At 42.7% G+C, this 15,276-nt stretch overlaps 2 protein-coding genes across 5 annotated transcripts in view; one reads left to right on the top strand and one right to left on the bottom strand.

The window, feature by feature from the left end:
* Window positions 1-12,898, top strand: part of cplx2a (complexin 2a) — a 65,812-nt gene extending 52,914 nt beyond the window's left edge. For both annotated transcript variants that reach the window (XM_023952912.2, XM_078945378.1), the window contains 2 exons: window positions 3,235-3,413; window positions 11,423-12,898. In XM_023952912.2, the coding sequence (XP_023808680.1) occupies window positions 3,235-3,413; window positions 11,423-11,617 (374 nt within the window). In that variant the 3' untranslated portion in view covers window positions 11,618-12,898. The remainder of the gene's footprint in view (window positions 1-3,234; window positions 3,414-11,422) is intronic.
* Window positions 12,899-13,351: 453 nt separating this feature from the next.
* tmod1 (tropomodulin 1) overlaps window positions 13,352-15,276 on the bottom strand; it is a 114,671-nt gene continuing 112,746 nt past the window's right edge. For all 3 annotated transcript variants that reach the window (XM_023952050.2, XM_023952021.2, XM_023952078.2), the window contains one exon: window positions 13,352-14,937. Coding sequence is in view for 2 of the 3 variants with exons in the window: in XM_023952078.2 (XP_023807846.1) it covers window positions 14,879-14,937 (59 nt within the window). In the remaining variant the exon portion in view is untranslated. The remainder of the gene's footprint in view (window positions 14,938-15,276) is intronic.

Below are 15,276 nucleotides of genomic sequence, written 5' to 3'. Positions count from 1 at the left end.
TTTTTTTGCTCTTCGGGTTTTCCGCAGCGTGTCTCCTCCACTTATATCTTCTCTTGTATTTGTTTTTGTTTGTGTTCGAGTTGTATTTGTGGAGTTTTGTCAAACCGAGTATGGGAGCTCCAGACTCAGCGTGTCTCCTCTATGCCACTAAACGTATCAAGAACAAGGTGTGCAAGTTCTTGCCATCTTACGATGGTCCCTATTTTATTGTTGACCACCTGGATGATCTGGTGTACCGTATTAAAAAGGGACCAAAGTCGAAGGCTAAAATAGTGCGCCATGACAAGCTCAAGCTATATCACTCCAGAGCTCCGCTGGACGGCAGGTGGGTCTCACGGACACGGAAGAACTGCGCTCTGAGGGAACAACAGCACCATTCTTTGGGCGGAGACTTCAGGGTGCTGACCCTGTAGAATGAATCGTCTGACACTGAAGAATACACGGAAGGAACTTCAACAGCTTCAGAAGATGCTCAGGACTCCTGTGACCGTGTGGTGGCCTCAGCTGGAAGACCACAGTGGGCACGGAGAGCGCCAGACATGTTTGGAGAATGGATTCTTTCCTAAAGGAAGATCTGCTACAGGCTGTAGGCAGATTGCCGCCCCTCAAAAAAAAAAGTTATTTTTACTTTTTGACACTGTCGGGAGAATGCCAATGGATCTGTAAATGGACATGGAATGAAGGTCTGCACTCTTAAAAATGGGAGAGACAATGGCTGGTTTCCAAGTCCTGGGGAACGTTTTTTGTGAGAGGGATAGATTGATGATTTTGGTCCTTGAGCATCACTGTGTCCAAACCAAAAATGTCTTTGCATCTGGATGGTTTGAGTAAATTGATGGTCTGTGATACATCGGATTCTGTGATGATTGTGAAACTAAATGTTGGTTGGCTTGCGTCTATTAAAAGTTTGTAGTTTTCCACAGGTGTGAAACAGCTCGCTATGTTGGCCACAGAATCAATGAAATAATGGTTAAATGCCTCTGCTATGACTTGAACATTGTTTGTTAGTTGTCTGTTTATTTAAATTTCTAGAATGTCTTGTTCTTTGGGGCGATCACCTGTCATTTTTCTTATCTGGTTCCATATTATTTTAGAGTTTCCATGTAATTTTTCAATTATTGTAAGGAAGAAATCTGCTTTTGCTTTCCTTAATGATCTTACCACCTTATTTCTCAGAATAGCAAAAAGACCTCTGTCATGGGTTAATTTAGTTTTATTTGCTTTTTTTAAGGCTTGGTCTCGTTCTTTCATGAGTTTTATGATGTCAGAGTTTATCCATGGGGCAGTGTTTTTGTATGGTTTTCTGCTTGATCTTTTGTGTGAATTCAGTTATTTGTTTTCTCAAGTGTTTTAAGGAATATTTTGCCATCATTTTCAGTGTCAACTGATTGTAAAATGTTGTTTTTTAGCGTTCGGCCGAGACCTACAATAGGAAAAGACTCGGTGACCAAAGTAAAAGCGGTGCAAATCCTGCAAATCTTGCTTCAGATGTTTTGTTTTTACAGCTCTGTTCCAATAAATGTCCTTCTTGGAGTCATATTAATCTGACCGTACACAAACCGCAATTATTAATGTCTCCTTCTTGATCATGTTTACAACAGCTGGCACTTCCGTGTTTTAAAGCTGACGTCGTCTACACGTCGCTACCGCACCGGAGTGTCTGTGAGTGTCAGTGCTGCGTGGCTGTGATACAGCGTGAAGAGGTTCAACCGGTTGAACTGTCAGCATGCGATCAATGAATGCCCCATTTCTACTTGGAGCCCGTGTCCAGACTTAAACATGTGCGTAGCCACGCGTGATCACAGGCGTACCGGGCGCCATTGACTGTGAATGGGAGGAGCCAGTGCCCACCAGAGCATCCTTAACGTGATTCTGAAAGGAATGAGACCTCTGTCAATGGTTAAAGAGGATTTAAAGACATGATTGGGGGGCTGCACCCTGGCTAAAGTCACTTTTGAAAACTAATGGTGGAAAATTTATTGTAGAATATTTGACTGTTCACTAATTGCAATAAAGTAAAACAAAAATAATAAAAATATTTTTTTTAGTCCAGGGATCAGGAACCCTATGGCTTGTGAGACAATTATGGCTTTTTATGCTAACATTCAACTTATATGGGACCTTAAACTTTCTTTCTTTTATAAGGTGAAATTGAAATTCACGAACTATGCATGTAAAATTTCAATTTCTGTGAAGTTTAAGTCATTAACTACCGTTCATGACTTAAACTTCCACGGACCGAGTACTAGCACTATCACCTTTAGTAAAAAGATTTACCCACCACTTTATGAACAAAAATCATTGACTAATCGACTACTGAAAAAATCGTTAGTGACACCCCTAATCCTTACACCCCTAATCTGCATTTACTGCTATTAAAAATTGATGTTGATGAAACTTGTTATGGCACCGCCAAAACAGAAATCTACTTTCATCCCCGGACTTCACCCATAGAAAATGCCCTACCTCCAGCTCCAGCCAAAGGAAGCCAATTCAGTCGCCATTTTTCCACGATATGGAGATCATCATGTTGGAGACGAGTGATACAGTCAATCGTTCCTCTCCATCTTTTTACCCTACTAGTTTGTGTAAACCAGTCAGGTGTCGTGTAATTCCTAAAACTATAAATGTTCAGAAGGTTGAATGGAACTTCTCATCTCAGACTTTTTTCAGTTCTTTTAATTTGCCTAACTTACCTTTTTGTAGATAAATGCTCTGAGTTCAATATTTCAGCTCTTTTTTTGTCTAAAACACAATTGGTATATTTTATTTGACATGTGTCATATTTAAAAATTGTTCACCAAAAATTCTCCAAAAGAACCCAGCTCAACGCTTTCGAGAAGACCACAGATCAATGTGACTTTAATCCATTATCCATCAATATGAATGACAGCTTGCATTCAAACCAGCTACAATTTCTGCATCTGGTCATTTGACTTCTTCTCTCAGTGGCTCAATCACACATTTGGACATTTTCCTTCCAAATTCAAACAGAAAAAAAAAGGATGGATGATGAGATGGTATTTGGTGTTTTCTATTTGTCAAATTTACATAATTTTACATTTGAACTATATTTATGTTCTTTATACGTTTTGGATCAAATTCTTATGTTTTCAGTGTTGAATTTCTTTTCTGTCATTTATTTTTTGGACTAAACGGTTTAAACTGAGCCTCCCTTCAGTTTGAAGATCGTCTCTGACTGTTCTGGCTTTCCTTTGTTCCTCTGGTCCTCAGGAGGCCCCCCGGATGTGGGCAAGATGCTTGGGGGGGAAGAAAAAGAGGAAGATCCTGATGCAGCAAAGAAAGAGGAAGAGCGACAGGAGGCACTGAGGCAGCAGGAGGAGGAGAGGAAGGCCAAGTATGCCAAAATGGAGGCTGAGAGGGAAGTGATGAGGCAAGGCATCAGAGATAAGGTAACATCATCTGGACTTTTAGAAGACGAGGATCAACTAACATCTATAAACATGTTCACACTTTGAATCTCCACATGCTTCTTCTCTTTGAAGAGCCAAGAAGAAAACAGAATCCACACAGAACCCATTTAACGGCTGCTTGTGTTCTCTGAAACGTCCTGGTCGGCCGTCACACTGAATTTTTGTCTGTCCAAAATTCTTTGAATAAGCTGTTTGTTGCTTTTCCAGCTTTTATTTTTAGCCCACTGTTTAAAATAGATCAGCAGTGTCAAAAACATCAAAGAAACAGCAAATTTATGAAAATAATGACAACGTCTAGACATAAAGTCAAAAATCAAACACAGAAGAAAATCAGATGCTGAACTGCAGAAACCTTTATTGATTTTCATGTTATGGAGCCGGGTTATAACAGTAAAGGTTTTCTGCACAAATGAGTGTGATTGTGTGTGTCATTGTGTGTGTGTCATTGGGGTTGCTGCAGTCAGACCACTTCACTGCAGGGACAGTGAGAACAGAGAAAGGTCTGAAGGGAAAACTGGAAGCTGGTCAGTTAACGAGGACATTCTTCTTCTTCACTTGTTAACTTAAGGTCGTTTTCTGTTGGACACACTGAAAAGTACCTGAAAGTACCTGTTATCGAAGTAATATTGTGTTTGTGTGTGTGGATAATAAAATAGTCCATTGTGGGTCGATGCAGATTCCTGTCTGCATCGATCGTCAGGGTTCCAGGCCTGGAATTTGAGGGCCTCTTGTGTTGGACATATTTTACTTTAACAAGAGGGGTTATGAATCTTCAGACAAACCAAAGGTATGACTGAATAAACCCCTTTTGTAATTGAGGCCAAACTTTATTAATTTCAACCATGTTTGAAAATCTTTGGTGTTGGACCGGACGGAAAAGGAAAGAAGGGAAGAAGAGAGAGGGACGTTAGAGAGAGAGAGGGGGGGGTGATAGTGAGAGGGGGGGGTAAGACCATGAAGCAGCATTGAGCAGACATGTTTACTGGTTGTTTATCATTACGGTACGGTTCAAATGTAGTACAAAAAGGGCGGGGCCTGTCCACACACACTCAAATGTTATCAACACACCTGCTAGCTGCAAAAATGTCCACATGTCAACATGTACACAAAACAGATAGTGTTCACACGCATACTTATGCCTTTAAACCAACTAGTGTGAAATCTTTCATTCATTCAATCATGCAAACTATAAGTGCAAAGGTGAGCTAACACCTGTGTTCAGGTGAGTGTTTATGTTCTTCTAAAATGGATGGTGGAATGTGAAAAGAAGGAGGAGGAGCGCCCAGCCACCCCCACACCCAGACCCCCGCCGCAACAGCAGCGGCAGCCGGAATCCCCCCAACGCCACACGGGAACAGGCAGGGAACAACCGCCCCCCGGGCGACCAAGACCGCCACCCAGGCCAGGGCCAGCAGGACCGCTGCGAGGCCCCCAGAGCCAGAGAGCAGGGAGGCGCGGAGGGAAAGAGAGCACCGCCCCAGCCCAACCAGGAAAGCAGCCCCCCCGCCGCGCCGGGAGAGCCCAACGCAGGGCCCCACCGGAGAAGGACGCCCACAGCCCCAGACGAGCACCCCACCACCACCCAGGAGTTCCGGGCATCCCCCCGCCCCAACCCCAGGTACGAGCCAGGACCCCCCAAGGGAGACCCGCTCCGCACTCCAGGCAGCCACCCACCCGGCCCACGGTTGGTCCAGGGAGGAGCAAGGCAGGGGCCCGCCACCCCCGCCCAGGAGGGGGGAACCCCGGGGAAAAAAGGGGGCCCACAAGGGGTGTTGTAAATATGGCCCGACCAGGCTCGGCCACTGTTGGAAGTTTGGCGGGGCCCAGCGCTCAGGGGCAAGGACCAGGACCCACCCCCCAGGGACACGAACACCCCCGGCTCAGGTGTAATGTGAACCCCCCCACCGTGCGGAGAGAGCACCGCCGGGCCCAGGAAGCCGGCACTCAGGGGACACGCCGCCGTCGCCAAGGGGCCCGCACCCCCCACCAGGGAAGGGGTAGGGGACAGATGGACCCAGGTCCCACCTTCCTTGCAAAATGTGTGTGCGTGTATGTGTGTTTGACAGGGTGTGTGTGTGCATGTGTGTGTGTTTATGTTGGAATGTATATATTGAAGGGGGAGGGGTGTATGTACTAAGGGGGGTGCAGTTAAAATTGGCGAGTAGGGCACTAAGGGGAGATCTCCTGATTACTCACAGTGATGTCCCCTCACCCTCCCCACCAAGGGGCCCTAAATGTCTAAGGTGCGGTTAAAATTGGCGGGTAAGGTGCTAGGAGGACATCCGCTGCTTGCTTGCAGTGATGTCCAAGCACCCCCCCTACCATGGACCTTACATGTCTAAGGTGCAAATAAAACCGAAAGAGGGGGGGCCCACTCCATACGGCAACCACAGGAGGGGGGCCACTGCCAAGTAGCCCCCCCCCAAGGCGCATCGCAGGCTAGACCCCCACCCCCTCACCCTAATATGAGGTTATATGAGGAAGGGGGTAAGTTGGGGACAGCTGGTAGACTGTCCCCAGGTGGTCAAACAGCTGTCCCCCAGCCCCCCCCCCCCCAGCAAACGGGCCAGCCCCACCCAGCCCAGGGGCCCCACCCCCAGAGGCGCCGACACCCCAGGCACCACCCACCCCACACAGAGAGAGAGGAGCTAGAAAGCGTCGCTCCCCCCGGAGCAAGCCCAGGCCCCCACCCCCAAACGCCGGCCCTAGAAGAGCGCTGGTCAGGCCTTGACGGGACCGAGGGAGCCAACCGGCCGAGGCAACCACCGATTGCCTCAGTGGAGACCCCGACCCGTCAGCCCCCCCGCCCCGTACCCATAATGGCCCCCCCCTCCCCCCCAGAACGCCCCCCCACAGGACAGGGCCGACAAGCCCACCCCGCCCCACCCCAGACCCCGCAGCCGAAGCGGATGACACCCAGAGCGACCGGGGGCCCCGAGAGGGTTGTCCCGTCCCGTCCCAGAGCCAGGGAATGGCCGATCCCAGCCCCAGGTGCAGTTGGGCAGCCCGTCCAGCGCCGCTGCCCCCCCCCCCCCCCCCCCCGAGCAGGGCCCCCCGCCAACCCCCCCCAGCACAGGCAAAGGGACCACCCCCCCAAGCCAAGCCAGACCACCACCCCACACCCCCACCACGCACCCCCACACCCAAGCCCAGAGGACCAGCCAGGCCTGGAATTTACCGGAACAAGTTAAAGACAAATTCTTTTCTGTTTGTCATTTTTTTTGTTGTGGACACAATGATGATCGTACTGTTTGATGAATCGCATTATAGTCTCGCAGGCCAACAAATCAGTCATTCATTCAAGTTTACCAAAGCGATCATGAAACAATTGATGAGGAGCAGGAAAAGGACAGACACAATAATGAAATGGTCCATTTACTTTTGGGTTTTTCCAGTTTTCTTTCAAAAGTTAAACACAAAAAGGAAAACGATCTGTTTGTTTTTCTATTTTAAAACAGAAAAAAACGTTATTTTATCTGTTCCATTTTGATTTGAAGAAAAAAAAAAAAGTTTGTTTACAGGGAAAAAAAGCAGAAAAAAAGCAATTGAGCTACATTTACCTGAACCAACAGTTTTTCCTCACAACCATGGTGACCAGCCTGAGCTTGGTATTGTGGTTCAAAGTCGTATTTGGTGTCACTGTTTGGATCATACAATAGACCACTTCACAGATATGGCAAAACGCATTAAATTGTGGGAGAGGTCAAAGGTCTCATAAACTTGTGGAAGTCAACAATGGCAGAAGCCACTGCCTGGTTTTGGGTCTTTGCTGTGTTTTTTTATATAACTTGTCCTGTCCAACAGCTGGGCAGGCAGATGAGAGCTGTAGGCCTCTTGTGTTGGACATATTTTACTTTAACAACAGGGGTTATTAATCTTCAGACAAACCAAAGGTATGACTGAATAAACCCCTTTTGTAATTGAGGCCAAACTTTATTAATTTCAACCATGTTTGAAAATCTTTGGTGTTGGACCGGACGGAAAAGGAAAGAGGGGAAGAAGAGAGAGGGACGTTAGAGAGAGGGGGGGGGTAGGAGGGTGATAATAGGAGGGAAAGGGGGGTAAGACCATGAAGCAGCATAGAGCAGACAGGTTTACTGGTTGTTTATCGTTACGGTACGGTTCAAATGTAGTACAAAAAGGGCGGGGCCTGTTCACACACACTCTGAAATCTTATCAACACACCTGCTAGCTGTAAAAATGTCAACATGTCAACATGTACACAAAACAGATAGTGTTCACACGCATACTTATGCCTTTAAACCAACTAGTGTGAAATATTTCATTCATTCAATCATACAAACTATTAGTGCAAAGGTGAGCTAACAACTGTGCTCAGGTAAGTGTTTAAATTCCTCTAAAATGGATGGTGGAAAGTGAAAAGAAGGAGGGGGAGTGAATTTTTAAGTTTTAAATGCTACGATGGGCGCTGACTTGTTGATGAATGGATGGAGAAGGACTGCTCTTTGCTAATATTTGCAATAGGATAGCACCAAAATAGTGATTATGCTATTACTGCATGTATACCCAGATCTCTCTTTGTCGTTGTTGGTCAGGTTGAAAGGTCACGTGTTCCATAACCCTTGTGCTATCCTAGGCACTTTAACATTGGGAGTAGGGTCATCTGGACCCCATAGGATAGCACAAGGGTTAAACACACACCCTGGTTTTCTTTGGTGACCCACCAACAGTAAAAGCGCATTTCCCCAGGTGGTCCTATCATCACACGGCAGCAACACATTACATGTATGTAGACATGGTCCAAACTGTCTACTGAGGCTCAAACCAGCATCAGAACAGAGAAGAAAGGGGATTGAAGTGAATGGTCCAGAAAAGAGAAAATATCCAGTGAGCAGTTCTGTGAATGGAAACGCCTTGTTGATGCCAGAGGTCAGAGGTCACGGCCAGACTGGTTCCAGCTGATAGAAAGACAACAGGAACTCAAAGAACTGGAGATCAGCATCATGGAAGTTCAGCTGACAATTCTGCAACAACTGTGATGCTGTCAACATGGACCAAAGTCTCAGAGGAATGTTTCCAGAACCTTGTTGAATCTGTGCAACCAAGGATTGAGGTGGTTCTGAGGGTTAAAGGGGTTCAACCCGCTACTAGCAAGGTGGACCTAATAAAGTGGCAGATGAATGTATCTCTTAAACCTTGTGTTATCTTAGATGTCCCCCCCCCTTCCATTGAGGTGTTCCCCCTACCATGACAAAGGTGGATAAAGGTGGAAAGATTTCATGTAATCCATGGACACCAGTGAAGATCACAAATCATTGAAGAAAAAAGGTTCAGAGCACTGTTTAGTGGGTCTAGATGACCCACCTCCCAATGTTAAAGTGCCAAGGATAGAACAAGGGTTAATGAGGGGGGCGCTGTTTTATGATTGACAGCTGATGATGGCAGTGGATTCTGGGAAGAGAACTCCGGTGTTTTACTCGTTTCATCCATGTAAGCGTTAGCATCTACGCTATATTTTGGTTTGTGTTCTGCTGTTGGGCTGTGAACTGTTCTAACACGATCCCTGGGAGTCCTCTGTTATCTTTTTTACCGGTAAGTATTACAAATTTACTTTTACTTTTATGTAAATAAACCAAAGAAATATATATTATAATCAATTTTGTTATTTCCAGTAATTCAATGAAAGTATTTCCAAAATGTCATTGTAGGAGCCAAACTGTGCACTTATATTGCTTGTCCTGTGGGTGTTGCTATTGTGGGTTTTGACATGTTGAGTACAGACAATCTGTAATCAAATCAGTTGGTTAGTCTGAAGGGCTAAATGGTTTTGTGTCGTTGCTATGCAGTCACACAGGTGATCCAGATTTTTAAAGTAAAACTATGAAGACATACAGAAAACTTTCAGCGTTTGAGACTTTTTATAATCTCCTCACTATAAAAAACAGCTACTTTGACTCTGCTGCTGCATAGTTAAGAAACCCAAAACTTGAGGATTTACAGTATAATAAAGTCTCTGACATCATTGTTAGTTTTTATTTGCATAACATTAACACATTTGTTATGAGCTGTGGGATTTAAATAATACGTTTAAATTCAATCATTTTGAGGAATGTTTTCCATTTTTATTTTAGCATGTTTACTGACAGCTTCATTTTTGTTCAAGGAATTATTAAAATTCCCTGGGTGACATTTAATTTTTAACAAACATGTTCGATTTTTTGCTTATTTATTTTAGTTTGCTTGTGCTTGTCTCTGTGTTCCTCTCTAGGTCTGTGGACTTATAAACCAAGACAATCAACCTTTTGAATTTTAACCCTTGTGCTATCCTAGCCTCTTTAACATTGGGAGTTGGGTCATCTAGACCCACTAGACAGTGCTCTGAACCTGTTGGTGTCCATGGAATACATGAAATCTTTCCACCTTTGTCATGGTAGGGAGAACATGTCAATGTAAGGGGGGGGTGGGGTCATCTAAGATAGGACAAAGGTTAAGGCAGAAAAATGTTGAATTGTGAAATTTGTAGATGACTCCCGCTGAAGTTTGTGATTCAATAAAGAAGAAAGTTTAATGTTTGAGTGAGCAGTCTCTTTTGTTTATTCACATATATGTTTTAATATGCAAAAAAAAGAAAAGGAAATATGGTTCAAGTCAGATCTGTACAATATGTACACTATATTACCAAAAGTATTGGCTCTCCTGTCTCGACTCGTATATGAACAGAACCTATAGTTCGGTATAATGCGGGTCCACCTTTAGCAGCTGTTCCAGCTTCAACTCTTCAGGAAAGGGTGTCAACAAGGTTGAGGAGTGTTTCCAGGAATTGTTGACCATTCTTCCAAAAGGTCATTGGTGAGGTCACACACTGATGTTGGTGGAGAGGCCTGGCTCTCAGTCTCTGCTCTAATTCATCCCAAAGGTGTTCTATGGGGTTCAGGTCAGGACTCTGTCCAGTTCCTCCAGACCTGACTCTGTCCTCCATGTCTTCATGGACCTTGCTTTGGTCACTGGTGCACAGTCATGGTGGAAGAGGAAGGGCCAAACTGTTCCCTGAAGGTTGGGAGCATGGAATTTTCCAAAATGCTTTGGTATCCTGAAGCATTCAGAGTTCCTTTCACTGGAACTAAGGGGCCAGGCCCAAGTCTAACCATAACACTAAATTATTTATTATTTACATTAATGATATTGCCAGCACATCCAAATTATTCAAATTTGTCCATTGTATATTATTTGCAGATGATACAACCTTTTTTGCGAAGGAACAAATTTAGAGCAAGCAATTAAAGTGATACAGAGTTAGTAAAGATAAAAGAATGGTTTGATATGAATAAATGTGAAAAATCATATTTTATGCAATCCGCTAACTGAAATAAAACGGTAATATTTCTGAAAACATAGGTGGTACGACCAATAAAAGGGTAGATGAAATCGAGTTTCTGGATGTAATAATTGCTTAAAATCTTTCTTGGAAAACTAACATTAGTATTAAAACAGAAATAGCCAAAGGAATTCTTATTTTACACAAGTTGAAGTGCTCCCCAAACCATAATGCGTTACATTTATTGTATAACTCTGATTGCTCCACATCTCCAATACTGTATAGAAATTTAAGATGAGTGCATGACCTTTGACCCCCGATTACTGTTGGTATGTTGCTGAAATAAAAAATTGTACATGTTATCTTTTCTGTAACCCTTGTTCTATCCTAGGCACTTTACCATTGGGAGTTGGGTCATGTAGACCCACTAGACAGTGCTCTGAACCTTTTTTCTTCAATGATTTGTGATCTTCACTGGTGTCCATGGATTACATGAAATCTTTCCACCTTTCTCCACCTTTGTCATGGTAGGGAGAACACCTCAATGGAAGCACAAGGGTTACAGAAAAAAAAACCTTGAGCTTTTTTTTTTTTGACAGACTGATGTAAAATACGATTTTTTTACCTTGATTTTTGCACGTTTTGCTCTTTTTCTGTCAAAACACTTTTTTGTTATTTACCAAAATCTGTTTTTTGTGTGTTTGACCCTCAGTATGGAATAAAAAAGCGCGAGGAGGCCGAGGCTGAGGCGGCCGCCGCCGCAGAGGAAACTGCAGCCGGAAGCTTAACTCGACCCAAGAAAGCAGTGCCAGCCGGCTGTGGAGATGAAGAGGAGGAAGAGGAGAGCATCATGGACACAGTGATGAAATACCTGCCAGGCCCACTACAAGACATGCTGAAGAAATAGGTTAGAAAGCCAATGCTAACATTCTAGCTCAGTTCAAGGGTCATATTTACAAAGTTGGATTCCCCTGGGTTTTTTTTTCACAAAATGATTTTTTTGGAAAATTTGGAGTCATTTAAAATTGACAATAATGTAGGAGAAAAAAAATAATTTGAGCCAACATCGTGAAGTATATCATTTAAAGCATGCTAGGCTGAAAGCAGTGTTAGCTTGATTGATGCTAGTGTTAGCCGTTTATACTTTAAAGCTAACAACAAGCAGAGGGCTAAAGTCAAGTGAAAAACAGTTTTGTGCTTCTTGTCTTGGAAGTTTGACATGATTTTTCTGTCCACTACAAATGGTGCACGGCTGTCTTGCAGCACCAAAATAAGAATTCCACATTCTAATAATTTGTAGATAAATAAGTAAATTAGCAAGCCTCCCAGGGGGAAGCGATCTAAAATATTACAAATAAAGAATATTCTTTGTCTCTGTTGCTTAAACAATAAAAAGTGGTAACTTGATAAGCCATATTTAAAAAAAGTACATTTAAACTGCTGTTATTTGTTCCACCATGTCTGAAATGTACACGTCTTTGCACACACTGTTCCACATTCTGGAGATGCTGGTCTCTCAGTCACACTTGTTCTACATTCATGTGATAAATGTCCAAATAGAAAAGTGTTTAAAAAGGTTTGTATTTCCCTTCTCTGTACCACTTTTTTATGTCTTGCATGCCATTAGTCCAGACAGTTTGTTGTGTGAAGATGTATTCCAGTTTATGTACTTTATCGAGCAAAAAAATTGAAGGCAATAACTCCTAAGTTTGTGTTTCCACTGTCCTGTTGGTAGAGTCTAACTGTTGATAACATAACTACTAGACAATATATGTGTATGTATTCAGGAACAAAGATGGTCATTTTGCAGGGTTTTCATTGTTTCGATGGAAAATAACTGCACAGCAGCTAAAATGTTAAGCTTTTAGCCATAAAACCTGACCGTGCAGTATGTATAATATTGGTGTGTGGAACTATGAGAACGGGCCGAACTCCAGAAAAAGTAGGGTTGGAATTCACTTCATAGAAAGATACTAGTAGTAGTAGAAACTACTTTTCCTTTAACATGCTTACAAACTGTAAAGTTATAAGTTCAGGTTGTCTACTGGTTTGTTTCAAGCAATAGTAAAAAAAATATCACATTTTTGGCCTAAATGAAGGTGATGCAGAACAGCAACAACAATAAAGGATGAATACATCTGTCTGTCCTTGAGAGTCAACTAAAATTAAACTTTGTTCACTAATCGAAGCTTTGTCGTTCCTTTATTTTTGGTCCAAGCATTTTGGATTTGGTAGTAAGATTTAAAACAACCATCTTTATTCCCTAAGACTTGTCATTAACCCTTGTGCTATGTTAGATGACCCCCCCCTTCCATTGAGGTGTTCTCCCTACCATGACAAAGGTGGATAAAGGTGGAAAGATTTCATGTAATCCATGGACACCAGTGAAGATCACAAATCATTGAAGAAAAAAGGTTCAAAACACTATCTAGTGGGTCTAGATGTCTTTTCTTACAGTCCTATTAATCATGAATGCATTTTTCTAATCATTATTTAACTTTAAAAAAATAATAAAAATGTGAAGAAAACCTTCAAAACACACTGCAGTACTTATTTTTGCCACAGTGTGTCACTGTGCTGCCACGTGAGACCATGATGTTCTCAAGTGTCTAAATCAAGTTTGGAATGAAGAACAAAAGGAAGCAATTATCAAGCTTTATTCACAAACAAATATGTAAACTAAAATGTTTTCTACTCAACAAAACCCAATAAATCCTTATGTCCAAAACTTCCACAACACAGGAGGAAAGGAGGCAAACATGAGTAAAGATGCACGGGACTGTCATGTCTGCCAGAAAATAGTAAAAACATCCCCCTGAAACATGCTTTCAGACTCACTTTTGTCAACAGAGAAATAAGTTTGGATCCTAACGCGGTTCAGTCAGAACCATCCTGTCTTTATTTGTCAATAAGAAACAGATTTTTCCTGCAGATTTGTTAACATGCAAAGAAAAATACAAAGTTGTTTAGTGGCTGTGCTGATGAAATGCTGATAATTCTGCATCATTTATGCAGCCAAAGGTGGAGAATATTTAACTACAGGAATGATTTGGGGTCAGTGGGTGAACCCGGTTGATATAGTGAGTCTCTGAGCTCCACGGTTCTGGAACTTTCTGCATCAACATTTCTCTATTTAAATGATTGGACTCTGCTGCAGAAAGACTTTTCCTCTTTAACCCTTGTGCTATCTTAGATGACCCCCCCCCACCCTTCCATTGAGGTGTTCTCCCTACCATGACAAAGGTGGATAAAGGTGGAAAGATTTCATGTAATTCATGGACACCAGTGAAGATCACAAATAATTGAAGGAAAAAGGTTCAGAGCACTGTCTAGTGGGTCTAGATGACCCAACTCCCAATGGTAAAGTGCCTAGGATAGCACAAGGGTTATGGCACTGAGTGGAGGATATTCTTCAAAAGAAACAGCCTGCAGAAGCTGTTCTACATTAAACTTTCAGATCTATTAAATAGAAATGCAAACAAACACAAATGAAGCCAAAATTCATTCAAAAATCTGTAAATTGTGACAAATAAATTGGATTTAGTGATTTCATCATTTCAATGCATAATCCAAGGGAATGTGTCTCTTTCCAGGTCTGTCTCAAAAAAATATGTTTTAGTAACCCTTGTTGAGTTGGGTCATCTAGACCCACTAGACAGTGCTCTGAACCTTTTTTCTTCAATGATTTGTGATCTTCACTGGTGTCCATGGATTACATGAAATCTTTCCACCTTTATCCACCTTTGTCATGGTAGGGGGAACACCTCAATGGAAGGGGGGTTCATCTAAGATAGCACAAAGGTTACAGAGAGAATCAGCAGCTGGTTTCAGCTGGCAGTGGTTTTCAGTCTCTAAAAATGCATTCAAACAGTTTTCAATGAATCTGCAAACCAGAGTTGTTATTAAAGAAAGATGCTGCTAAAAACAAAATGGTTATAGTTTGGATTTACAGCGTTTTTTGTTTCAGTCTTAACTTGATGAATAAAACATCAAAACATTGGAGCACAAAATAAAAGAGTCATGCATGCACTGATAGGATCAATCAGCTGATCAATCCATCCTACATCTAGCAAAACACAGAGAACAGGTCTGGAAGTAAAGAGAATGAAGCCGTCCCAGTGGGTTGACGGTGCAAAGCTGGGGTCAAACTTCAGGGGCGTCCTGCTTTTTATACATTCGTCCGGCACTTTGGGAAGATGGGTCCTCCTTCAAGCCGTCTCTGTCTTACTGCAGACGGAAAGAAGAAATCAAAATAACTGCAACGAGAACAGGAGATTACAAAAGAAAAAAAAAGCAGAAACTAGAGCAGCGTTTTGGAAAAGTAAAAGAAAAAGTCAAAAGAATTTTAAACATTCATAAACTTTGAAGGAAGACAGTTCAATCCAGAAAAGACAGAAAATGCCGGAAGAGCGGAGCTGGATCAAATGAATGTAAGCATCCTGGCAGGAAGTGACTTTTGTCTTTTACAAATCAACCAAATATGCAAACAAAAAGTGTTTTAAAAGGTTCATCCAGAACCTTTGAACTTTGTGATCTGCTCAGAACATAGGTCCAGCCTTAAGATTA

The sequence above is a fragment of the Oryzias latipes genome, chromosome 1 (genome assembly GCF_053564925.1).
Source record: "Oryzias latipes strain Hd-rR chromosome 1, Olatipes_Hd-rR_3.1".
NCBI classification, from domain to species: domain Eukaryota; kingdom Metazoa; phylum Chordata; class Actinopteri; order Beloniformes; family Adrianichthyidae; genus Oryzias; species Oryzias latipes.
Note: the sequence above shows the minus strand (reverse complement) of the source record. Positions and strands in the feature narration are given on the sequence as shown.